Below are 27872 nucleotides of genomic sequence, written 5' to 3'. Positions count from 1 at the left end.
CAAATTAGCATCCATACCTTGATGGATAACTCATAACTTCCTCTTCCTTTGAAATTTTAAAATGGTGGAAAAGCCTCAAAGGGTAGTCATCTTTTAAATCCAACTACATCACATCACAAAGTTCCACAAAGCTGAAAACTTTGCTTCAACATATTGGGAAATATGCTAATATATAATGCTAGCAGCAGTCTGTACTTAGCATACAGAAGTAGTTAAGTATAGGCCAAGCAAACATTGTTAACCTAGTACTAGAATGGATTTACAGAAATGTTTGACTTGGGGCACAACCTTTTTGAATGCAACTTCCATCTTAATATCAGACGATTAGCTTAGCTTAGCTTGGCCTGGAGGAAAGACTGGATAGTGGAAGAAGAACTCTATCAAAAGAAAACAAGTGGAAAAAGTGGAACATGTTTTCCATTCAACAGACAAAGTGATTTATTTAAAAAACCTTTGAGGAGCTGTTGCTTTCTACAGAGTTAAAAAGTGGTTGCTAGCGGCAATCTTAATGGGTGCGAGCAAGCTTGAAAGGTTTTGATCTTGTTAGCTGGTCAAGTCATTATCTGAGAATAAATCAGTTAATTTCCCAAAATGCTGAGCAAAATTTTATTTATTTTTATTGGTTGTTGTTTTCTTTTTGTTAGTTCCCCCCCCAAATGCCATTTGCACAAATGTATCAACAGACTTTTTTGACCTGAGGCAAAAACAAAAAACAAACAAAAAAAAGGAAAACGTAAATACATTGTCATTTTAACTTTGATGGTTTTACATAATCTCTATTACACAGGCTAATTAAAAAATAAAACAGAGGTTGCTATTTAAACAATTCTGATTTATCCCAAATAAATTTATTTTGCAAGCACAGAATTATTCAAGTAATTTCTTTATAATTCATTATACCACATAGTAGGTGAAGTTCATCATGTGACATTTTATTGTTGGTAGACACATGTGAGGCATGCCAGGAGAAAAATTCAACCTCAAAATTACATATAAAAATCTGGTTTGATTCAAATCAGTCAAATTTGCTTCCTTGTTGTTTGGGTTCATGTCCTTTTTTGTGGCTGAAAATTGAAGATGATAAAATATTATTCCCTTTCTGCTGAGACAACTGGTACATTCATGATTGGTATAATCCTTAACATTTTTTAAGACAGCTGGGGTGACACTGTTTATTGCTTTGACACACATTTTTGGGATTTAAATGTTAAGACAATTGGAAATGTCATTCAAATTCAGTCAAATAGGGTTTGAACCAATTTCTTCTACAATATGTTGCCTTGCCTTGATAAGCTTTAGAATGATGTGATTTGTCGATTGGTGGTGTCAAATACTGAACGATACATGAAACAGATCAATCAGTAGTTACATTGATTGGAATAAAATATATATATATATACTAATACTACTAATACTATTTTTAACGGTTAATCTTTTTGATCTTAATTGACATCAGCAAGTTTTCTGTTGCACAGGTTGGCCCAACTGTCACGTTTGAAATGTAATACTTCAGTCATATGCAAAACTGATCTTTAATCTCTTGTTACTTATTTTAGGAACATACTGATGACAATATTTTTCTTCATAAATATTTTTTTTACGAACGTCTGATATACAATATCACCATTAGTTTAAAAAAAAAAAAATCTACAGATTTTCATGGTAGCTGTTAACAATGTCTTCCTAAACTACAAATGTAGTTTGCACCAAGAAGGAGCATTATCTCCGAGCCACACCACTTCTGATTATCTTAAGCTGTAAAAAAAAAAAAAAAAAAAAAAAAGAAATGGCTGACTAAGGCCATTATAATGAAGTCCAAAAAGAAGATTTCATTTGGTTACAGGTCAGACAGAACAGAGATAGGCACTCCTTGCTCGAGTGCTAACCTATTCTTCTTCACCTTAGGCGACTCATATCAAGTGGTTACAAAAACTGTTACGATAAAATACGAAGTCAAAACAACAGTCTGTATTTTCAAAAAGTGTTCACATGACCATAAAATATTTTTTAACTAACATATCTATAGCTAGCCCAACAAACTGAGGTAAACTTACTGGCTGTGTGCAGCTAAGTAACGAGTGTTTACTGTCTGTGTAACAGAGCTGGCAGAAAAACTTCACCTTGGATGTGAAATATTGTGAAACCTTGTTTAAAAGCCACAAAAAGGATTCTGACAGTAATCAATGGAGAAACAAGTGACTTCAGAGCTGATTTTGCTGAAATTGTTGTGTGACACTAGGGTGACAAGGGACAATTTACAGAACTGCATGGAAAGGACAGACTAGTGGAGGTAAGGGGCTTGTGGAGGAATAGTAAATGAGGTAGGCTTTTGCTGTAAACCCAAAAAAATTCAAATAAATCAGAAAAATAGTTTTACAGTAAAAGAAACGGAAAGAAAAAAAATTAAATCTGGGAAGGAAGACCAGGTCTGTGGCAACACCAGGGAATGTCTCAACACAACACCTCAGTATAATACAGATCTAAAGTTAATCATACAGCTCATCCAAAAGAAAAAAAAATAAAAATACAAACAGAAATGCACAAGTATGTATAACTCAAGAGGTAGTTGCTAATATCAGTACATGTATCGGTTACATACGGCTTTTCAACATTGCTTAGAGTTTCATTTAACCTTGAGTCAGTCAGTGGATGATTCCCAAAAGAATAATATACTTTTTTTTGTTTTGTTTTGTTTTTGGTTAATTCCCTGAGAACAGTTCATCATCCTGAGAGGAATTGTGTGTAAAAATGTAAAAATACATCATACAAAAAGATGTTTCCATAGAGATCTGAGCATGGGCTGTGCTCCTTCTGTGGTTTGGTCATTCACTTTTTTTTCTGTCATGCTGCACTGTTGAGATTTGATTTTTATCGCACACACACACACACACACACACATTCAAAAAGCTGCACATTACCTTTTTTTTTTTTTTTTAAAGAAAAAAAACTATTGCACTTTCAGCATTGTTCTGAAAGAGCAAGGAAAGCAAGAACTTCAGCAAGTCTTCAGGAAATAAAGCCAAACTCTTTGGTACAGAAACATACCAAAAAAAGTTGGTTGTCTACTTAGAGCTTTTAAAAACACACACAAGCCATTTTGATATAATCATACAAAGTTATTTGATTTGTCAGAACACTAAGATACAACTCCAAAGCGACCCGACATGAACTTTGTGAGGAGTCGACTTCAGATAAGCTCTTTTCACATTCAGTATGGTCAGAGAAGAGTTGTTAGGTCTCAATAAGTGCCACTAAAGCCATGCTTGGGATTCAAGTTATACCAAAAGTGACACACTCCATCTATTTACCTCTACCTCTTTCTAAAGTCTAAAGCAGCAGCGACATCATCTCATCCCAAAGAGGAGCGAGTATTACCTGGCTGGTGCTGATGGACAAATGATAGGCACAGATGGAGAAGGAACATGTGGTTCAGTTCTTCTAAAACGCAGCTAGGAAAAACATTCACTTCCCTAAGGAAGAACTACTGAGGTATTAAGTAAGTAAAGCAGCTATGATGATATTGTAATGGTCTGATACTACAGCTATCAGGTGAGTTTTTGTGCTGTGTCTGAGTATATATGGACTAACTGAACTGGGTTTTCTTTTGTTTGTTTCTTTTTTAAGTGAGATTACTATTTCTTAAATGAAAACAGTTAAATAGAGGGAGAGTTTTCACGCACCAATAAAGTATCCCATGCATGTAAACAGGGCTATGCACCTATGTCAGAGCTAATTCCTTATATATGCATTACTTAAAGTTAATAGAATTTAATTATATTTTGCAACTTTACATATATATTAAATGACTATTTTCAACTAATAATTATACAACAACCAAAATGAGTGTCTAATGATCAGATCATTACTTTGAATCTAAACTATTATCTAAATGGATTATATGACATCTTATATAAGATGTGTCTACCTATTATGATAAAAGGAAACTGGGGGGGTGGGGGGGGGGGTTATATCGATGATTTGCACCTGAAGTTGAGGTGCTCCAGTCTTTCAGTTTTGATTTCTTTTGGAGCATGCATAACACACACAGTACAAGCACACACGTTTTCATTCTCTCTCAGTCTTGCACTTTGACAATCGGTTGGTCCAGTCTATGTCATGTAAGAGGTATGTTTTAAGTGTTTCAAAATTATAGAGAACGTACTCTGACAGCTCACTGGCTTTTTAAAAATTCCCTCTGGAACCCATTAAGTTTCCCCAAAAGATCTTTAGAAGCAAAGCTAACAACCCTGGGGGTCTGGATTATCACTTAGAGGGTCTCAAGCTCTTAAGAGTTTTCCTCTAATCCTTCTTAAAATGTGCTACCGTGTGTGCTACAAAGATGCAATCATGACTTTTTGGAATGACTGTGCCTATGGGATACAAATCTGTGGCTTCAAATCAGCAACATATGTAGAAAAAAAGGCATTCAAAATGGCCACAACTTAGGTCCAACGGGAACAAACTAAGGAAAAAATTAATAACGCCACAACAAACCAGTCGAAGCTTGACTCATACCACATTGTTTCACTGCTGAGCTGCACAGATTGAAAGAAAAACAGTCACTACTCTAGCAGCGGTTGCCATAGCTGCACCAGATGACTGCAAGTCAATCATACACATTCACGCATGTCCGTACCCCATTGATCGTTGCCATAGCTGCGCTGGTTTGAAAAATACCTAAATAAAGTAAAGGAAATGAGACCTCCCATTTTTTTCCACAGGTGTGAGGTAGATGAGGGGGAAGGAGGGGGGTTGGGCTTCAGGTAACCTTGATTGAAGAGAAACACGAGGGTCAGAGGTTTAAACTGGTGAAAGGTTCACCTCTAAGGACTATTTTCAGGATTTCCTCCATTTCTGCGTCCGGGAGCTGCGCTGTGTGTGGGGCTCCTCAGGGGAAGAGGAGGAGCCCTCCAGGGGAGACGAGCCAGAGCGCTCCTCCTCCTCTGGGAGGCAGAGGTAGGGCCCGGTCCCTGGACTGAAGGCCGAGGTAGACGCATGTTGGTCCTGAGAGCCTGTAGCGGGCGCCAGCGCCTTGTGGGGACACTGAGCCACCATGTGCGTGATGCTCTGGCAGTAGTGGCATTTCTTTGGCTGGGGGGGCAGGCCACACTCCTTGGCATGGTGATCCAGACCTCCACAGTTATAACAGCTGCAGAAAATGGAGAACAAACATGATCATGAAAAAATATACACCTAAAAAAAAAAAAAAAAAAAAAAAGCATAGACTTTCCTTACAGTATGTCTATGTTTCACAGAATATTAGACAGAGATTTTTTTTAATAATCTATACAGATGTTTAATAAATTAAAACACTTTCATTAGCAATGCTCATAAAAAAAGACTATCCTCATTACAGCACTGCATCCACACTGCTGAGATGACATGCCTGCCCCGACAACAGTTCACCACTAGGTGGAAGTATGACATATGATATTGCTGTGGATCAAACTTGAGTCACTGACTTATGTTATTACATTTGACAGGAAGCATAAGAGTCCAAGCAGCAAAAATGAAATAAAAAATGCAAAGATAAAGCAGAAAGACTTTCTGTCACAAAGTTGTCACTTGTTTTTGCCACATTTTTTTAGCATTGAAATATTACTTTGACGTGTTTATTGTTATTCTGGTGTTAATAATTTATCATTTCTTATTTAAACAGATGAAACACTCATTATGAGATTTGCTCCCATACCAATATAAACAATTACATAGTAAGCAATATTTTATGGATGAAGTAGAAGTAACAGGAGCAAAGCAGGAAACATTGTTAGTCAATCTGTAAACTGCTACCACCAAATGAGAAAGAAAATCATGGCACGTTTTTATATAAAACTGTGTTTCTGTCCTCTGTACACAAACTTAATTACCTTTATGTTCTGTGACATCCATCTGTCTCATCTTAGAATATAAAATAAACTAAAACATATGTACATTTAATGGAACAATGAGAATGGAATAATAATTGTAGCAGTGTGAAAAAACACATTTTTTTATTTTATTTAATTTTATAATCATTAAACTGTAAATGATCTTTTAAAATACTTAATCAAAATTCATTTATCATTCAATTTATCTAGGGAACCATATTAGTTTAAACAATTATTTTAGTTTATAAACTACTTTTCAAATACTTTCAGTTTAATAAAATAAAGTAAAAACTTCAAAAAAGAAAAATAAATGTTTACTTTTTAAATAAGAAAAAAAGAGGTTAAAGCTGTGCAGAAAAAAAGCAAAATAAGCAATTAACAGATAATCAATAAAAACTGTTTACACTTGTTTTTCAGCATTGTGCAGTAAGTTGTTCATACTTCTAAATATTTGGACAACTAACTTTCATACATTTATGACTTTTTAAAATACAATATTATATTCTTAAAAATGGTTTTAAATGTTATTGTGTAAATACATAATGAATTAATAGTAAAAACAACTCGGATAAATTAGAGCTGAGAGTGTTTGATAATCAAGAATCAAGTAATCAATGAAAACAGATTTTTAAATTAACATTTCTTTAAATAACTAGAAATAAATACCCAGCTCTCTGCTGTTTTGGGTTTAACATCTGCAGCCATTATTTTTGCAAACGCTTCATATTTCCCACTGATCTTACAGTGAACAGTTTCTCAGATTGGCAGCTCGGACGAGGACAAGGCAGTTGAGTAACCAGCAGAGGTCAGAGCAGCCTAACAGCCAGAAGAGCTGCTGACACTGAGCACGCTCACACAGACAATGACATCACAGCCATCCACCTGCCATCTCTGAATCCAACACCGCTTTGCTACCACCTTGGTAGAAGTTAGACACTTGACCTTACACTGTATCAATTATCCCAAATAAACTGAATTATTCAGCTGTGTAAAACAATCAGGGAGCCTCCTCTCAGATAATGTTTCCTCCTTTCCAACAAAAGCTTTTGTTTTCACATTTAAAAAAAGAGCTGTGCTGTGGACAGCGCAGTGCTGTTCCACTTAGGCAGGTGTGCCACAGCTACATAAAGAGTGACAGAACTGGACTTTCTAATGTAAATGTAGCCTTGAAATAATGTGATGCATTTTAACCTCAGTATTTAAGCAGCTCTACCTGGCAGGGTTTGTTGCACATCAAATGAAGGCAAAAACCAGCCTTTTCTGCTTCAACCACCAGGTGTTTTCAAGGAGCTCCATATGGCTGCCTCTGACTGAATTTAGCAAAGCACCCTTCAGGGTTTCACTGAGGACAAAACAACTGGTTGAGCTACTGCGGCATTGAAATGCATGCAAGTCCAACCTACACCTGTCATCTATGCACTGTAAAAGCTGGTGAATTGACATAAAATAGCAGCAATGACAGGCAAAGTGCCTTATTCAATTAAGTATTGTGGTGCACAATAACCATGGCAACAGGCATGTTCTGGAAAAGATTGAATAGATTTAATCTATAATCTCAGCCCACTCACTGCTGTGAGATGTACATATACGGCACATTTCCTTTGAATAAAGGGCAGCTCTGATTTCAGAAAGCAAACTATGAGCTCTTATATTCATTCAGATTGTATTAAATATGTCTATTTGGATAAGCCAGCATCATTTTATATAATCCTTTTTCTTGTTCGTTTTTTTCCATTTTCATATTTAAAAATCTTAATGACACTCACCGGTCTCCCTTTGGTTTACGTTTCTGGAGTGGGACCTTCCCTTTAGGTCTCCTTTCACTGCCTGCACAGGGTCCTCCACCAGGTCCGGTAACCCGTAGGGACTCCAGGCCCTTACAGGACTTTTTATAGGTGAACTCCACCTGCTCACCCTCTTTCAAGCTGCGGAAACCCTCCATCACCAGTTTGCTCTGTTGGGAATCAAAACAATTATTAAAAATATTTTAAAAATGCATAAATAAAAAGCAATTATCCATTTAACAAGTACCAGATGTTTGTGGTTTAATGCAATATGTGCAGTTTGCATTAAAGATTAAAGTCAAGTACTTCCAAATGTGTTACAAGCTCTAGGCATGATTGAAGTTAGGAGTGAGGTTAATTAAGCCAACTTAAATTAGATGGAATTGGTGGGGGGGACAGTACAAACAAAGGCAGTACAAACGGGATTTATACACAGTATCTAGATTCTTTTTACATTTTCCAGTTTCATTGGATGTTTTTTTGTTTTTGTTTTTTTCTTAGACCTGGCTGCAGGAATCTGATAAAGGTCATTATACTTTCAGTGCTTAATCAGCAAGCGAAGACCCTCTGTCTTGAGCAGAAAGGCTGTTTGAATACATTTAGGACCTCTGTGTCACGTTCTGTCAGCATAGCATAAAACTGTAGCATCGGTTTTATGTAAGTCCATACCCATCAGTGTGAATCTAAAACACAATTGCAGGTCTGTGCGTAAACGGCTCCCTGTTCAACATTTTTCACACCCAAGTAAGTTTCACAGAAGATCCACACTAATTAACACTCAAAGGTTTACTGTGGGGCTTGTCTGTGCTGCTGCCCGCAGAAGATAACATCCAGTAACAGACAATGAAGGCAAAAAGAAAGACATTATTTCAAACATGGTGGATCGCCTGGATGTTGTTTTTGCAAACTGTCATAACAGTTTGTGCACAGAGGGACCTATCATACAGTGTCCTTGGTATATTCTCTACATTTGCTGAGACACCACTTCCTATACCTTTTGCTGGGCCAAAAGACAAGAGTGCAATCATGCAATCATTTTCCTTTTACACATCTACCATCCATCTTATCTACATGATCGGAATTATTGATCTAGTTACTACACAGCCACTGGACAAGGATTTATGTCTTGTTGATCGCAACAAAACAGACAGCTGATAGGCACTGTATCCATGACCTTCATGAATCGCAAAGAGCCCTGCAGATCTCAGCATAGGTAAACACACACCCACATGATCATGCAGCACGCTCGCTCAACATCGACACTTATAGATAACATGTAGGATGTCTGTAAAAGCAACAATGCTGTGGAGCCAGAAGAAAAGAAAAGAATAGCGAGTGAAAATATGAAAGGGAAGAAAATCTTCAGAAGCACTTCTCTGAATCTGCTGCAGGAAGCTAAACGTGCTCTATAGGAGCTCTGAAGACATAAATGAAGAAAAGAGATGAGTGTCAATGCACACAAAGATGAGATGAGATACAGGAGAATCATTTCTAAACCAAAAATAATTATTTTCACTCAGTTTGATGAGAATAAGTTTAAAAATGTTTGAGGAAAAAACTTTATCATCCAGCTGTTAAAAAAAATGTTAAAAAAATTTTAGTTGCAAAAAGTTGCTAAATCTGAAGAAAATAATTGTCTTTATTTAGTTGTAAACCGTTTTAAACTCAGACAAATGGACAACATCAAAACAATCTTATTGCTAAATAAATAACTGGCTTCTGCTTTATCACAGCTTTTAATTTTTATGGAGCAAGTCAAACATTTCCAAATGCACAAAAACATATTTTAGATATGAAAAGAACCATTTAAATAGTAAGTCTCATCCTTATATTCGCTAAATCCATTTTAGCTTGAATTTTAGATCATTTTAAAAAGGTACTGTCTCATGCAATCCCGTTTAAAAAATTAATTTTAGCACTTTTTCAACCCAACTTTAGAGAAAAATAACTTTTAGGTGTAATGACCAATTTAATATACAAAAACATAAAAGATATACCTCAAATGTAAATGAGTGTTACTGTAGATTTTGAGTTTATTTTCCTATTTTCTGTAAAAGCATTTATTTAAAATGGGGAACGAAATGAAAAGAGACAGAAAATTTCTATTAAATGCAAAAAATACAAATAAACTTTATTTTTCTTTTTATCATTATTAGTTGTAGATAATGTATGATTTTCCGAGCATGGCTTACAAACAGCTAAGTAACAAATCAAATATCAATTCTTACTCATTTAAAAAACCACAAAATATCGAATAAAAGCCTTTTAAAAATTTAAAAAATATATTTTTCATTTCATAAAATGAATAACAAAAATTTGATTTTTTTTTTACTTCCCTCTGAAACGAATACATCTGAGGATATTCTGACTAATCCCCCCCCCCATACACAAGCTTTCAATTTATAACATATTAAAGTAAACAGTATTAAATATTCAGTCCAAGTAATTTTTATTTAAAACTCAATCAAACTCTATTGATGTTCTTTTGGATTCCCTCTCTGGTGCTGCAGAGTCGAACCAAAGGCCGCTAGCCGATGGCTCATGGAGGACTCATCCATTTTGGAGATTCAGATATTGGATTTGGCTTTGAGTAATGGAAGACAATCAGGGAATGGAAATGTGTGAAAGCAATGATTTTGCACCGCAGATGTAAGAGGGAATAAAACAGAAGGGACGATGGGGTGAGTCATAAACTGAGCTTTATGCAGCCGGTCAGGATCAATCTCAAGTAGCTGTGCAGCAAAAAAATAACAGAAATTAATATTCAGTAATTATTAACCTGCACCACTGGGATGTGCATACATCAAACCTACTTTGTTTGTTTGTTTGTTTTTAAATCAACTTGAAATGCTCTGAACCCTGGTCAATTTAATTAAAATGTCTGATTTTATTATTACCATCTACAAACAGTTCAAATGACTGAAAAGTTTTCCTTCAGCAGAAATCTGTAGAATACAAACAAAATTGTGTGCCCTTCCCCCACAAAATGCAATCCATTCTGAATAATGACGAATAATCATTGATGGGTCTCTATACTGTGGCACAAAATTGTTTCCTCTTCCTCTCCTGTCTTCAGATCACAAGCAGCTTGTCTCACCAGGTCAAAGTTGAGTGGCTTGTCTCAGCGTCCTACCCCCTCTCCAAACCCCTCAATTCCCACAATGCAACAGTGAGGAAACCACACAACCTCTTTTGTTCTGCAGTAATGCAGGAAAACACACACACACACACACATATATCTCCTTTATATAGGAAGTGGCATCATACCCGTGTTCATGTCGAAGATGAGTCCTGAAGCACGCACTCGCAACAGCTCAGTCTCAACAACTGCTTTATGAAGAGCAGCGTGTGTGACTGTATGTGCCTCTGAGCTGGTGTATGCATATGTGAGTGTGTGAAGAAAGAAAAAAAAAAAAAAAAAACAACACACAAATCAGAACTTGGAATCGGAGTTCCTTCTACTTAAGTGACCTGGCGGGTGTCCTGACCCGTTTCAGTTAACCCAAAGAGGTCAGGAGAGGGCACGACCGGCTAGAGAGGGAACACAAGAACGCCAAGAAGGACATAAGAGACGGAGCGAGAGGGAGAATACTGAATGTGGGAGTGGCTTAGCACAGGGAGGTGGACAAGGGAGGGAATCTAGAAATGCCTAAAGCGCATTCTGTTCAGCTCCAATGGAGGAGCAACTTCTGATCAGTGGCTGGATTTGGGAAAGGGAGTGGGTGCGTGAGGTGGGCAGGGGAGGGGAATGGACGGGAACAAAACCCACATTTGATCAGCAACTTCACAGGTCAGCAGTAAAAATCCTGGGGTCAGTGGTAGAACTATTGCAGCACCACCCCCTGCCTTACTGGAAGACCACTCTGCACTTAATCTCTGAGCCACCAGCTGCTACTGTCATCATAAGAAGAAAAAAAAAAAAAGGAAAAGATAAAACTGATACCAACATGCTCCTAAATGTTTGGTTATGCTTACAAGCCTCCTTGCCAGGAATAAATATCCTTCTACAGTTCTACATGTGATAGTGTGTGTGTGTAGGAAGGAGCCAGCAATCAATATGCACTCTGACATCCTGGATAGAAATAGCCCTCCTTTTCATCAGGCGGCCTTCGTCATCACCAGTCCCAGCAATCAATACAGGAAGCAGTAACGTGAGGGGATGGGGGAAGCATGAGAAGACCCACCGTCCTCCAACAGCCTATCTCCATGGCAACCATCAGCTATGGAATGGCTAATTATGGGATGCATTAAATCATCGTTGCCCCATGAGGTATTTTGCACTGGATTAAAAGAACAGAGATTGTCTTGAGGTAAGCATGAGAGGACTAGCGGTCACCATGTGGTGGGAGCCACTAAGTAGCTTTTTATACACAGGAAACACTAACTGGACAAAGCTGGGTCAGATCAGCTCTGATGCATCCACAACATTATTTATATAAATACATAAAAAGGAAAGAGAATAGGAAAGGAGGGAGAAAGCCAAATGAAGGAAAGACAACACACATACACATGCCCGTGAACAACCACCAACAGAGCTGCTCTCATGACGCTGATACTCCAGCCTTCCTCAACACATTGTCATTAGTGGCCCTGACCCCTGAACCCTGCCCAACCACCATCAAACACTTAAAAGCCTTCATGTTTCCCCTGCTTCAAATTAACAACATCCAACACCCCTGATTATGACTGGGGCAAATATTTGATCTAGGGGAGGAAGCAGTAGATCATCTAGCTACATTTATCAGCATGAGAGGGGAAATGAACCTCAGTGAGGTGACTGGTGATAAAACCCACAGCCGCTACTAACTGAAACCTTTCAGGACAGACAACTCGCCACCCCAAATCATTTCCCCCCTGAATGATAACTGCATATAATGACTGCCTAAAACAGTTATTTTCTTCACAGATTCATCATGTTTTTGTGACAGAATTCATGTAAATCTTTTCTGAATGTGGTTTGAATTAAGCTAAATGTTTTTTTCTTTAAGCACAAGATTTGACTAAACCCACAGGATATGCAAGCATTATTAGCTGTAATTTGTTCAGATATAAAAATTGATAAAAGCCATTGTCTTAATAAAAATGTGATAAAAAAAAATAAATAAAGGGATTTTGCAGCATTTTTGCAACTATAGACCAAATCTTATGAGGTTATTTATTTGAGCTTGTAAAGTAACAATGTTTCCAATCTGAGAGATTTAGAATTTGACTTTTTTTCAAATTATTAATATTCCAAATTCTACAAACACATTTGGACACTAAAAAGATTAAATCTCTTCAAAATATTTTTTCCGTTATCATTGTTAGATTAAACAATTGGTTAATTAATGCTTTTATTCAAGTCCTTATTTATTTTTAATACTGTAGTTTTTCAAGTAAAATTAATTCTAATATAAAATTCTAAAATTTGATCATTTCTTTGCCATATTAAGCTGAAAATCTGATGAGTGCTGATCCCAAACAGATCCTTAGATGCATGTTTTTAAGATTAAAAAAAAAAACTAAATGATTCTGCCATTTAACTTATCACAAAAATAATTGGAAATAACTAATTCCGTTTTTAATGTGCATCAAGTATCTCATCTAACAAATATAAAAGAAATCCAAAGAATATTACAGTGAACAAAAAGCCTAGCTGAATTGTTTTCATTTAGATTTTCTTTTTAAATTAGATCAATTAAATGTAAAAGCTTCAAACACAGCCAAAAATGTACTTTTACCTTCACAAATCAAGCTTGCAACTGTCTGTGTTTTACGTGAACTGTGGCTCTGCTTTCTACTCTGCCACCATTCCAATTACCAATCATCTCCGCTGTATGTGGCCAGCTCCATAAAAGGCAGTCACATGACTAGTCTTTCTTCTTCTCTTGCTTTTTTTGATGTACAGAAGAGAAGGGTGGGTTGGTGGTTGGTGTGAGTGCATGGAGTAGTGTGGCTGCAGGAGACACAAAGCCTGATACCGGCTATCTGGAGGCAGAGATGGGTGGGGCCTGCATGCCAAACGGTAACACGGACCAGAGGTTAATCTCACTAGGGGCCCACTTTAACCTCACTACACAAAACACACACTCTCTCCAGCGCGCACGCTCACACACTTAAAATGTAAAAAGTCTTGCAGCGGTTTACATGCAAAAATCAACAACCTGGTGATTAAGAGCTGAAAGGACACAACCACTCGAAAGGGCTCCATAAATTGGACACAAACTCTGGGAGCGTCAGAAGAATAACAGCAGCAAACTGATTTTAAACTGATCACTGACAAAGGGCAAGCAACCCCCCACACCCCAATCACCCCACCCAGCCCTCCTGCCTTTTTGTCTTTAAAGAAATTCCTCTTTTTAAAAAAATGCTCAAGGAGAAATCACACCCTATATGCCAGCATAAACACACACACACAAAAATTCAGCCCAGGTACAGAAGAAGTTAGCAAACAGATCATGAAAGGTATCAGCAAGTAAAGATGCTTAATGACTTTCTTGCTTTCCAAAGGGAAGTGATCAGATGGGAGCACTGATGAGGAGGCCTCCCAGGAAGAGAACTCGTGGTCGGGCAGGGACCTTCACTCACACACTCACCCTCCCTTTCTTACCTCCCCGCTCCTCTTTTTCCAACCTCTCACTCATGTTTTTCCTCCCCGACCACCGCTAGCACCCTCCCTCCCCAATCCAGCGCCACCACCCCTCACCCACACTTATTTTTCCCACATCCCTCCTCTTTCCCTCTCCTGAGGAAACTCCTCCTCTCTCCCCCCTTTCCTCTTGTCCTCATGCTCCCTCTTCCCCTCCCCACAGTCCTTACCTCTTTCTCTTATGCATATAGGGTCAGTGTTTGCAGGAATAAATCTGCAATGCCTCTGCTGCTGCTTCTTCCTTTAAATTCACTTGCAGGAAACAATGTAGCATAAATGCAGAACATATTGCAAGACATCTGTGTCAAGCCAAAATCTCTTTATATAAAATAACAGTTAGCCTTTTTTTTGTTAGTAAGTCTGCTAGTTAGCATGCCACAGATATGAAATATTTTTATCCTAACAAATATTTCTTCTTCTAGACTGTTTCCTAAATATAAATTTCAGATGCTTTTGCAGTTTAGAGCATAAACTGACAGATTTTAATTCAATTTATCCAAATCTAAACATTTCCTCTGCACCTGGAAATATCATCCAAATAGCTTCGGGCTGCTGGCAGAAGAGACGGAGAGGGAGGAGCAGGCAGAGAAAATGAGTGACTGACTTAATGAGAGTGTATCCGAATCCTTGCAAAGAAATGGGCTGTTTTACATTCAGTATGATGATGTGCATATGAATGCATATTGTCTTCCTTTTGTGCTAAATGACAGTTGTATTATTATAAACACATTGCTGGAAACACTGCTATGGAAATGCACAAGTGTAAACATATAATTCATTGTTTTCTTGTAAATGTGCTTATAAAAAGAGACAATGTACATTGTTGTCATGTGTGAAAGTACAAGATGCATTCAGGGGGAAAAAAAACAATTAAAAAAAAAGAATATGATATGACTTTTTGCAACATTTTTTTCTCCCTGTGAATTTTATCAAAACACTAAGGTGGAGCTTTATGAATGTAGACAAATGCATCTCCCGGTAGAAAACCACAAGAATGGTACCAAAACAATCTCACAAATGATCACTTTTATTTCCTGTGTCTCACTTAATCATTAAAATGACCCTTTTGTTGTCATTTTTTCTTTCTCCTTCTTGGCTGAAAAAACAGGTTTTTATAATTGAATAGTTTTAAATGGAAGTGTGACATGAGCTGGAGACTGTGACAGACAAGTCAAAAAAGGGATGTGCACGCATCAATCTCCACAAGGTCTAATGAACTGAATGTGACAAATAATCATCTTTGGTTTTCATACCACTGCAACCCTAAAAGGAACAATACAGCACAGCAGCCATCCAACAGTTTACAAACTGCTGATTCAGACTGGCTTTATTTGACTCTTACTCAGCTCTTAAGGCTTTTTCCCAGAATTCCCTTCACTCTCACTAAAACATCTTTGGCCAGCAAGGAAGACAGGAGCCTGGAGTATGTGGATGGATGTGGTGCCTTCAGTTGCTGGAGTGTTAATTAGAAGGCATCAATCAAAAACTGATTATGCAATCCCACAACAATGCAATTTTCTGAGCCTCACCTGCCTGTTAAATGACTGTATTTGTTATTATATATGTAACTGATCAGATTTCTATACTAAGTAACTGAGTAAATGTACTAAAGTCCCACATATAACTGCAACACTACTAATTCACTGCTAATTCAACCAATAGGAAGAAACTAGTTTTACTACACTTGATTTTTCTAATAGAGGTGTTGCTTATATTATTAGTAATAAAAAAAATAATTACCAGAAAAAATACTGATTAAACCAAGACGTGTTTCATGAAAACATTTGCATTTAAAGATCTGAGTACAGTTTTAACTTCATTCAGTTTTATCTAATGGCTAATTAAAAGGTAAGGTGTATGTGGCAGATCTTAAAAAGACTTTCAAGACCCAATTTCATCACAGCAAGCTATAACATGTTTTTCAAAACTCCTGTCAACATTCATAACAACAATAATAATAATAATAATGCCATCTTTTTTCCATTACTGCTAACATCTGACCCCCAATACGCACCAGCTCAACACAACATCCTCTGAACCCACAATAAAGACAGGAGAGGGTGTCAAATGAAATGGCAAAAATGCCACTCTCACTGGTTCCTTGTTGAGGATTTTAAAACCACTTTATTGGACCGTAAAAGGGGCGATTTAATGAGGGAGAGGGGAGCTGAAAGAAGGGAGCACCTCACTGCTCTTTGTTTGCTGTGGAACAAGTCGAAAACAAGGCATCTGAAATGAACTCCATACACAATAAATCAACAGTAGACACATGTGGTACAAGGCAGGCCTGGCGTCATGTAGGAAGATGTTGTTTTTCAATAAAGTGCACCTTAAAACACACAAAACAAACAGCAGCTGCTTCTTAACATAAGCCAAAGTCAGCGAGCGAAGTTTTGACTTGTTAAAAACACGTTTGCCGACATGTTAGCTGGCTATGCTGTCCATTAGGACCAAGTGTGAAACTAACCGTGTCATAGCCACACAACATTTCTTCCTTTCCCTTTGCAGGGCATGGGAAGCAAGGGAGGGAGAGCTGCTCGCATGTGGCCCAAAAAAGAAACTTAACGTGTTTTTTCAAGCCCGTGGACAACGTGTGATTACACAGTAACATGTTGGGCAATGCAAAACATCCGGATGATACAATGTAACAACCGACTCGTGCTCTGTGGAGAAATAAGGGGGCCCGCGGGCTTCAAAATGGGTCCTGAAGTAATACTGTGAGATTTTGGCATGGGGAATAAAACGATCGATCACTCGTCGCCTCTCCACGCTTTTGAAAAGCAAATCCGGACCAGGGCGACCATCCCAAAGCAGATGTTTTTGTTGTTTTTTTTGTTTTTTTCCTCGGGGTGGTTTGTGGGTTTTGGCAACTTACTTGGTGGACGAAAACATCCAGAGGGGGGTCAACGAGGCTCCCTTCACTGTTGGTCATTGAGATAAATCCAAAGCCCATCCGGACATTGAACCATTTGCAGATGCCCGATCCGGACAGGGTCTGAGGTCGAGACCTGTCCTCCTGCTGCTCGGTGGACTTGGCGAGGTCTTCTCCGCCACCTTTACCCGGCCCTCCTGAAACAAGCGGGTACACAAGCAGCGTATTTTAGGTGGTTTTTTTTTTTTTTTTTTTTTTTTTTTTTTAAGACTGAGACACACACTACGAGAGAGGTATTTGCGCGCACACGGATTTGTATAAGTTTAACAGGTTCTGTTATATTTTATAAAAGAAAAAAAAGACTTCTCCAAGAAGCGTGGGGGAACCCCCTCTACTTGCAATGTGAAGTTCACGGCCGGTAGAAATTTCCTATACTACCATAATCGACATCATAAGCGAACGGGGCGCGTGGAGATATGACCCGGTGTGCAGCAATTACAAACATGCCCCCCAAAAAAGTTGTTATTCCGTGACAGATTAGTGCTCTGCTTCGTGCACAGGTATGCACAGTCGGTGTAACTTGTCGAGTTTTTTTTGTTGTTGTTTTGTTTTGTTTTTATTTTTTAGGCTATGTTGTGCATCCACAGCCCTGTTCCTGCTGTAGAGTTGCATGCTACAGGAAAAAGGCAGGTGTACACATGGTTCCTCGAGCTTTTACTACTACGCACAATCGCATAAAAGGTACGCTTAACAATGAGCAATATTAATGCAGCCAAACATGGTTAGATACGGTGGTCGACAAGAGGCGGTTCAGGTCGGAGGTGTTTTTTTTTTTTTTTTTTTTTTTTTTTTTTGGTTTTGTTTTTCCCCCCTCGTGAGGTTTCAAACAATAATCACGTTGCACCTTGCCTCTTCTCCCTTCTCGCGTGAGCAGATAGAGAGAAAAACTAAGAGCAAAAAATAGAAAATAATTGCAGAATAACCTTCGGCCATGTTTCCCCGCGGACCCTCTGCGCCCAAGTTGCAATAGAGAAGCTTCCTCTGCGAAAACGGGCTGCGGTAGTCACCATTAATCCGACATCCTCGATCCCATCGCTCAACAATTTCGCTCGCATGGTACGGCGTGCTTTCTGCCTTTTGATATTTTTGTCATGTCTTTCTCTCTTCCCCTCAATCCCTTCCTTACTCTCACCACCTCTGTACTGCTCTCTCTCTCACTCTCTCTCTCTCTCGCTCTCTCTCTCTCCTTCGCTCTCATTCGCTCTTGTGCTGGCTGTGCCCGTTCCCGTAGTGGGAACACGTGACTTTGTCAATTACATGCTTTCTTGCTACTGATTTCTTCCCTAAGATTGCAGAGAAGAGGTGAACTCAATTCGTACCGTTGCTAACATCCATTGCAGTCGTGTGATAAGAGAAATAATCGGCAACATTTCGTCGTGAGAACAGTGTGTTTCATGGTGTGCTGCTTGCCAGTGTGTTTGAAAGAGATTCTGTAATAAGAAGCTGGCGTGGCCACATAAAACTATTATGAAACTAAGATTAGATTAAATGATTAGATGGGATTAAATTACGTTTTAATGAACCCTGTGGGATAATTTGGTGGCCTTGGCAACAGGAAAAACACCGAAAACACAGGGAAATAATAACGAGTCAAGCAACTGGCAGCAAAGATGATAATGTTAAACACCTAAAGGCACCATAGTGGCTAACCTACTGGATTTGTGTCTGTTCTTTAAAATATTCCCCCATTAACTTCTGGGCATCCATGTCTTGAGTGGGTAGTTGTATTCAAAAAACATATAGAAAATGCATGCTATTTTTCAGTCCATGTGTTCTTAAAAAGGTAGGAAACATTCAGCTGCAAAACAACTGAAATGTGCTCCCGTGAAGTACCCCTCCTCTAAAACAGATCAGTTTTATTTAGATGTTTTCTTACTTTAATAACCATGCATCCAAGCAGAAACAATTAACAAAAAATTAAAAAAAAATGCTACCTGAGTGTGAGTATAAAATTGCTTGATTAGGTGTAAACACACAATTCCAATTAAACATAGACAGACAACTTCGTGTTTGCTCCTTTACCCTAGACTAATATCTAACCCTAGAGTGAAGTCTGATTTAAATTATAGCCTGTTGCCTTTGTTAGAGAGCTAGCCCCAAGCCACACTCAGTAACCCAAATCCCCTTTTACCTGAAGCAAAAAAAACCAACTACAACTTATGAATAATGTAAAGCAAAGCATGGACATGTCTTTGAGCTCATGTTCTTACAACACACAGTCAGTAACTTCTCAGCATCGTAGTGGGCACAAGAGGAGAGCTGAAGTCACAGCTTTGGAATGTGAGTGGAAAAGTCTGGAAAACAAACCTGAAAACTGTCAGTTGTGATTCTCAGTTGACATAAAATGATCAGCTCATTGGTTGGAGTCACTTGAATCCAGTGAGTTTTTAGAGACTCCTGTAAAGTTGTGATAATCAAATGTTTAAAAGTTTGGAGCTCGACCATTTTCCTGAGTGTTTGATCTACTTTTTTTTAAATTGTTTATTCTGCATCACAAAAGAAGAAATTATGCAGCAAGTGGGAACTTGTGAAGAAGAGTGTGAAATTGTTTAGTTCCAGTAAAGATTGTTTGATTCTCACAAAGGAAAGTATTATTTAAAGTCTTTGCAGTTATTAACCTTACTTGAAAAGATATTTTTCTTCAGCTGAAACTGAAAGCAAGTCTTCCTGCTATTCTGTGCATTCAAAAAAAGCAGAGCACTGCAGAGAGGAATAGCAGCAGTTTCTCAAGGCCATGGAACAACTTGACAACAACAAGACAGAAAAATAGCCCGTTCATTTAGAAGCTCCCCATCTTATCTCACACCTAACCCTGGTAGGTCGTTTCTCAAGGGGTTATTCCCGGTTGAAGAGAAAGAGGAAAAACACATTGGAGGAATGATACAACAACAACACTTTCTCCACCCACCATCGCTGAAGAGCCCACCCTCCGGAATTCACAGGCTTTGCCCCTACCCCCAATCCCAATCCATCCCAGCCCCCGCGCAAAGGCCTGTTTTTGAAGATGCTTGTAGTGGAGGCCTCCACAGTCGCCACAGAATTACGCTTTGGGTCACAGGACTGGATACCAGTGTCAGATGTTATCCACTCACTCATATCCTGACAGGACCTTTCTGATTAGGACGAGTCAGTGGAAATCAACACAGAGCAGAGCAATGATGTGTGTAAGAGAAGGACAGGGAATAAGTTTGATAAATAAGGCTTGGGTGTTCCTGTTTTAGTCTCAAAGCGTAGTTTAAACAGTAAAACAGAGATTAGTGGACATTTTAAGATAGCTAAATTCAAATCCGAGGTTCTTTTTTTAAGTCTGAAAATATTTTACTTGTAAACCATAAATGAAATAACTAGTAAAAAAGTTCTTTATTCTTTAGTCTAAACTAAGTACAAGTCAAAGTTTGGTATTTATCTTCCAGCTATGCCTTTTCCTTTTTTTAACATACTGCATTTCCAGGTTCAAATTTTCACTTAACTACTTATGCAAAATTATCTTTAAAAGTTTTTGTTATTATTATTATTCCCATTATCTTAATCTCCTTCATGCTGGAGATTAAAAATTATTTTAAAATGTTACATCAGTCTTTTAGCCCCACTTAGCTTCTTGTGCAGAAAAAAATTAGATCCAAAGTAAAAAGGAGCAACCTGTGAGATTTTCCAAATAATAATAATAATAACAATAATACCTTGATTTCTCAAGCAACAGAACTTGGCTGAGCTGATACCAAGCTGAGCCTAAGTTGTGTTAGCTTGTAAATCCATCCCCATAAAGTCCATAGTTTTCATTTAAACCTTTACCACAAATACTTTTAATTTTTTCTGACTGCTTTGTAAAGAGAAGCACACTGGACAACAAGAACAAGATTTGTTCTCCATGTTTTCTAAAGGTTAAAGATTAGCCTGCTTGTTTTTATAAAATTTCTTCTCTAGATGAACTGTAAATGCATTTATATGAAGTCAGCATTATTCTACACTGATTGTTGTCAAACATGTTTTGATATAAGACTCATTCCCTTTCCACTGTGTTTGTTTGATGGAAATAGCTGATAAAATCTTGGGGCAATGTTTTCACATCATGGTGAAAGACTGAGCTCTATCCAAACTGAAACAAAAACACATTGTTTATTGCATATGGCATCATAGTTTTGCCATCTTTGTTTTTGAATTGTTTCAAACTTTACTCTTGTTTTTTTCATTTTACTGAAACAGAAAAAGAAAACTTCAAGTGTTTTTCCTAATTTTAATGTGGGAAATAACTGAGAACAACCGTTTGTAAAATCGCAGCAGAACTTGTTTCACTGGTTTTGAACCCCTCAAGGAATACCACTTCAACTGCCTTCATAAAGTCACCTTCCAAACATGCATGCAACTCATTTCTACTTTTCTGTTTCTGGCTATAAGCTTGGTTCATCCAGGTTATCCAAACAGAATTAGTTGTGTTTTGATGTGAAGAGATTGCCTGGAACTTGCTGTAAATATTCGATTATATTATAGTTGTTTTATGGCATGTATGGTTGTTTGTGGGGAAAGTTTTGTTCAAAGTTGAGTAGAATTTAGTATAATGAAAAATATAACAGGATCCATAAAACACTTGATAAAATATCACTGAAACTAATTATCATTAGTGCAAATTTTCAACCCCTCTTGAGCTAATCTAAATCCATACTAGACTTAAAGATTAGATGCAGCTAAGTGAGTTGAGATTTGTTTTCTTTCAGTTTATCGCCAATAAATTAACTTTGCTACCAAATGTATTATATCAAATAGATCTGATGTAGATTTGGACTTATTCTTAATGCTGTTTTCAATGTTTTCACTATCAATCAAACTGTTATTAAATTATTATAAATTAATTTAATTTAGATGTGAATAAGTGTCATATAAACTTGAAAATACAGACATATTTTCCCTTAAAAGGATTTAGAATTTATTGGATTGTGGTTTGAGATGTGGTTTGGATAGCACCAACTAGAAGTCATGCATTACACTCAATTTATATCTTTTTCCTGTATGAGATTAGTGGCTTTAAAAGCTGCCGTAGAAACCATTATTCATTTGAACAACAACTTCTGGAAAATAAAACTTAAGTCAGTCTGATTTAACAAAAATCTGCATTTATGAGCACCTATAGTGAGCAAAGCCAGATTCCTGAGCTGGTTGAATACCAACTTTCTGAGCAGAGTTTGTACTCCATCACCCCAACTAACCCCACCCAACCCCCATTCCTCACTATGTAGGCTCTCAGAGGAAAATTTGCCTTTACCCTGCGCTGCTGTCAATGCAGTTCAAAGAGTTCATTGAGCCCGTGTCTTTTTTTTTTTTTTTTTTGGTGAGGGGGTTGTGTTTTGTCGTTTACTTCATGCATTCCAGCTACCAATCCCTCACTTTCTTCTATCTTTTACAATTAAGTGTAAACAGTGCTGGTCAAGCAGGTCATCTGTTATTGTTATTTTTTAGAAAGATTTTCACATTACAGGCAAATGAAGCGTTATAAAGCAAAGCTGAGCAATTTTCTTTATTATTTTCTCATTTATTAACCTCAAACTTGTTATTTATACTAATGTGAGTTTATAGTCTTTCATGTTTTTGTTTCTTTCCATAAAGAATGAGAATCAATAGTTTTAGCTTTATATATAACTCTTTTTTTATTGTTACGTGGACAGATTTCGTTTGGAAATATTTAGCCTCAACGAAAAAAAAGGTACACCTCATTCACAAAAGCACGCGTGTCGTGTTTTTCATGTCACTACAAAGGAACTTAGTAACTTGATTAACTTTTATTCTTCATTTTGCCGCTTTTTGTCATGATGATACAATAAAACCGCTCGTTTATATACAGATTTATTATTTGTTTAGGTCTTTATTTGCATTGTTTTCTAAATTGACGCAATGTTATCAGCACGCAAATGCTTTGCATGTTTTCAGACTGGATTCCAGCATATGAATGAATCTTCCATTGAACATCGGTGCAACAGCAAGAAAAAATATACACAAAAATAAAAGCGTTATGGATGAGTAAATCACTTGTTGATGCCTGTTTTGCAATTCGACATAAAAGTCTCCTGCAGCAGCGAGTAAAACAGGCTCCAAATATGTGAATGAAATATCAATGACGTCACTGAGAGGGGGCGTCTGGAGGAGAAGCGCCTCTGCACCCGGTGCGCCAAGAAAGAAAAAATAAACCGGCACAATGGGACAAAATATCTTTCTTGCATATCTCAAATTCTCCATTTTAGATGATTTTGTAGTATTTTGTTAGCTGGGACTCAGTCGGCCACTATGTTTTCCTTTGTTCATGGGTTCAAATAACTTCGTTTTTTTTAGTTTGACAATATTTATTGATCACATGAATGCAGCCTTATTGTGGGGCGCAACAACAACATAATAATCGATTAATTTCTTTTAGTAAAGATCACATTCAACATTCATGTAATAGGCTACTTCTAGAATTATTTTACGACGAGAAACGGCGATCACGTGGTGTTAAAGTTTGTTAGTTTTTGGTCTGCGCTTTTTCTTTAGGCTATATGAAGATGTGCAGTTTAGTTCTTGTGCGAACCTCTTGGAACGATCCAGTTTGGGCAAGTTCGCTCATATTTAACATTATTTCATAAAGTAGGTTGGTTTTTGTTTCTAAGTGAAAACAAAAAACGGAAATAAAGATCCCCTCTTTGGTTTGAAAAATCGGTCATTTCAGGTCAACCAACTGCAGTGATCAGTATATATACCATAACACACCGTTTTTTTAAGGGGCAGAAGGGGATGGTTAAAAAAATGTAATATTCGCATTTCTGCTCAACGTCTATTTTTGGTGACTCACCTGAAGAAGAGGCAGGGGTAGAAGAGGTGGAGGACATCCTCCCTTTCTCCCTGTGAATGAATGAAATGGCACAGGCAGACCGCTAAATTTCCCCTAAATGTGTCCCAAATGCAGAGACTCCTGCAGCGCTGGACTTCAGCTCTGCCGATGTTTCAGGTTGAATTACATGTTTAGGCTTACTTTAACTTGCGCGGCGCATGAAGCCAAATGACCGACTGGAATCAAAGAGATTTTTCCATGGATGAATATTTTATAGTGACTCTGTAACACAAGATGCAGCAGCGCGAGGGCCAGGAAGATTTGTTTTTAAATGTGTTACAGGGGACCAAAAGATTGCTGGAAGATTGTGGCATAGATCTGGAAAATCATCTCCAAAACGCTCCATATTGATGAAGGACATTTTTTCATGGCAAATCCCGACCTTCCACAAAAGGGTTGCTCCAAGCTCAGGGGCATTGCATTGCATTGCAGTGTTGTCTTCAACGATGTGAAGCAAGATCTGAAAGTTCAATCAGTGCCAATGTCAGCAGAAAAATTAAGTTGTTTAAGTTTTCCACTTGTAAAAATAATGATGCGCCCTTCGTAGATCTTCTGAGCTTTAAACCATGCGGTGCCTGTGGCCTCCCCCAACATGCTCCCAGTGTTCTCTTCCCTTCTTGTTGATAAAGATCCATACTTCACATCCCCCACCCAGGCTGTCCACAAAGAGAACTCATCTATTCAGTGCTATGAAAATGACTTTTTCATTGAAATACCACTGCAAACATTTTGCTTCAGAATAAGGAGAAACGATTATACATGACCTCTTTTAGCCCTATTTAATTTTTTATCTTCTCCATATTAGCCCCAAACTTTTTCTATTGATATGGGGTGGGGAAGGTGTGTGTGTGTGTGTGTGTGTGTGTGTGTGAAGGGGGGGGGGGGGGGGGGGGGGGGGGGGGGGGGGACTAGCGCCACCCATCGGTTCCCTAAAGACAGTCACCTTTAAGTTCACTGTCCTACATATACGTCTGTATGTACTAGTATGCAATATGCATAGTGCATAGTATAGTATATGAAAGAGAGAGAGAGAGAGAGAGATAGATAGATAGATAGATAGATAGATAGATAGATAGATAGATAGATAGATAGATAGATAGATAGATAGATGGGAAATTATTTACTTAATAGTCTTTCGCCAAGAAATATAGTTCCGTTGTAGTAGTTGTGTGGTTTTTTTTTTCATTGTTTTTGTTTTTTCCCCCGGCTGGCGCATTAATATTTCAATCAGGTCCTAGGTGTATGTTCATTGGACGTTTCATAACGTCTTCCAATACCTCAGCCAATCAGAAATTGTGACCCTGGTTGTCGCTTTAAAACATGGTCCAACTTTGTAAGACCATAAACCGATATCAGCCGATGATTTTTTTTTTCCACATTTGTTTTATAATAATAAAGGGTTGCTTGCGTTCATTTATTAACTTTTTTATTTATGTTGAGAAAATCACCAGCTTCCACAGCACAGAGAGAATGATACAGACTTCCCTGCTGAAAAGTTGAACAGACTCGTGTAGGCCCCCTTCAAGTTTCACCGAGCTGCCAAGCGACATCTACTGGTTTGTACACCTGAGCGTACGTGCTCGTGCGCACGGATAGTGGGGATACAAAGCATGAATTCATGGTTGTCTTCCCTTTACCTCTAACTGCTGCAGAACGAGATAAGTCAGTGTTTTCAGACCAGTTACAGACATCAGTTTTCTGTAGTTGGCGGTGGGCTTTCCCCCAGGGGGACTCAGAAAAGTCTCAGGGATATATATATATATATATATATATATATATATATATATATAGCTAAAAAGAAAATTCTATTAAAAAGAAAATAGGTTAAATATGTGAGATCTGGTTCAAGAAATAGCTTAGAGATAGACCAGTTTATGTGGAATATTAATATTTTTCCCACTTTCCAGTTAGAAATTTGCACATTTCTTAATAGAGATTTATGTTTTTCTGATCTGCTCAGTAGTCTGAATTGATATGGAACATAATATTTGAGTCCTGATCAAATGTCATAATGACCTCAAGGAATTGAGCAAGTAAACTTAGGGGGAGGGGGATGTTTATAAGCTATGTCTAAAAGGAGGCCTTCTGTCTCAGCCTAGAATTTACTTTATTAAAGGTTTTCTATAATACTTTTTTCTTAGTTTCGTTTTTGTTTTAATCAAGTCAGTGTGAATTTAGATTTTCTGTTGCAGCATACTGGCACCAAAGTTCAATCAATGTGTGGTTTTTCAAAACCTGCAGAGGTGTGTTTAATCAGTTAACTTTGTTTTGATTTTATTTATCACGTGTAAAATAACCATTGTAATTCTTTACAAGTTTTTCTCCTTTCAGCACAAAAAAGAAAAAAGAATGAAAAGTTTTAAAGTAATCTGTGTCTACAGCCATTTGTGAATTTGTATTTGTTAATTAAACATCTGTACTTAGATTGTACTTTATCTGGCTTCAGTTTCTAAAACTTTTAAGATTCTGATGTGAATAAATCAACCCTTGCACCCTTTTTTGTGCTATGGTACTTTGCTTTGATTGCTTTTATAATTACTTTAACTAAGAATACCTTAAAATCATAAGCACATTAAACATCTTAACATCAGTGACTTTCTTTAAAATAATTTCACTTTAATCTTTCATGTCATACACTTAAAATAAATAATATGGAATAAATTGCAAGTTTAACAAATTTCAGATTTTAACTTCTCTAAATACACCCAAACTTTTATGTTCATTTAACCTCCTTAGATCCTTGAGGTGAATCAACAGTGAGTTGTCAGGATTTAGCAGTTTTGCTTCATGGTTCTTACTTCATCTCAGTCAGCTCGCAGTGACTGAAATGTTGATCTTAGAATAATTAAACCTAAATCAAAGGAAATAAACCTGAATAAAAATGCAGCTGACTGCTTTAAAATGTATGCAGTTTAAATGTCAAAATCAGGTAAAGTTATGTCATCTTTCTGTTGTCTTGATATTCAATTAGTGCATGGAAATCAAAGTTTTTGTATGGCCAAATAAGCAAATCCAAAACTCATAAAACATGTTTGGTTAAAGCTGGTTTATGTCTTTGTTATTATTAATTCAGTTTCTGCTTTGCATGTTTGTGCAGACAACCAGAAAAACATCTCTCCAAAATATTACTTAAAAGAAGAATTCACCGTGCTGTGCCAAATAACTTCTTTACAATCAAGTATGAAAGAAATTCACAAATATGAAAAAAGTGCATTCAGTGGTCTTAATGGGGCCCGGTGTCAGACCACCCTGGTTTTGCTTCTGTTTTGTGTTGGTTGCTTGCAGAGTGACTGCCCCCTGCTGGAAGACCACACACCAACAAACCAGCACAGAAACGGCCGCTCCAGCTGCTCACGCTCTCACGGACCACTGTAAACCTTTAACTGTTGGCTGAAATGCTTTTATATTAAATGCTAATAAAATGGACTAAAAACCCCTTTTTATAAGACAAAACCTTCAGTGATTCAAAATTACTGAGAGATAAATGTAACTTTAAGAAACCTTTTATTAGCTTTGGACGTCATTGTGTCACTTCAGATCATGTGAAGCTTGTAAGAACTGCTCAACATGGTTGTTATTGTGCAATAAAGCTCATTTAATGTTTTCTTAAGAATAAAACATAATAAATTACTATTTAAAAAGTTGTTTATTGTAATTATGGCATTGTGTTTTGTTCCCTTTAAAAAGGCAAACAATCAGCACAAGTCAAGAGGTAGAAATAATTAGTCTGAAAGAAATTTTGGAACCAATATCCACACACACACATTCTTTTACATGCATACAATGCAAAATGTTTTTTTGTTTTTTG

The 27872-nt window shown here is 37.4% G+C and overlaps 1 protein-coding gene across 1 annotated transcript; it reads right to left on the bottom strand.

Moving 5' to 3' along the window:
* Positions 1–3975: 3975 nt before the first annotated feature.
* On the bottom strand, positions 3976–18362 carry lin28b (lin-28 homolog B (C. elegans)). Its single transcript, XM_041976691.1, has 4 exons — positions 18135–18362; positions 17155–17348; positions 7634–7821; positions 3976–5149 (listed from the first exon to the last, which is right to left on the bottom strand). The coding sequence occupies exons 1-4, from the start codon at positions 18142–18144 to the stop codon at positions 4837–4839; spliced, it is 705 nt and encodes a 234-aa protein (XP_041832625.1). The 5' UTR covers positions 18145–18362; the 3' UTR covers positions 3976–4836.
* Between the last annotated feature and the right edge of the window lie 9510 nt (positions 18363–27872).

Source organism: Melanotaenia boesemani, chromosome 22 (assembly GCF_017639745.1).
Source record: "Melanotaenia boesemani isolate fMelBoe1 chromosome 22, fMelBoe1.pri, whole genome shotgun sequence".
NCBI classification, from domain to species: domain Eukaryota; kingdom Metazoa; phylum Chordata; class Actinopteri; order Atheriniformes; family Melanotaeniidae; genus Melanotaenia; species Melanotaenia boesemani.
Note: the sequence above shows the minus strand (reverse complement) of the source record. Positions and strands in the feature narration are given on the sequence as shown.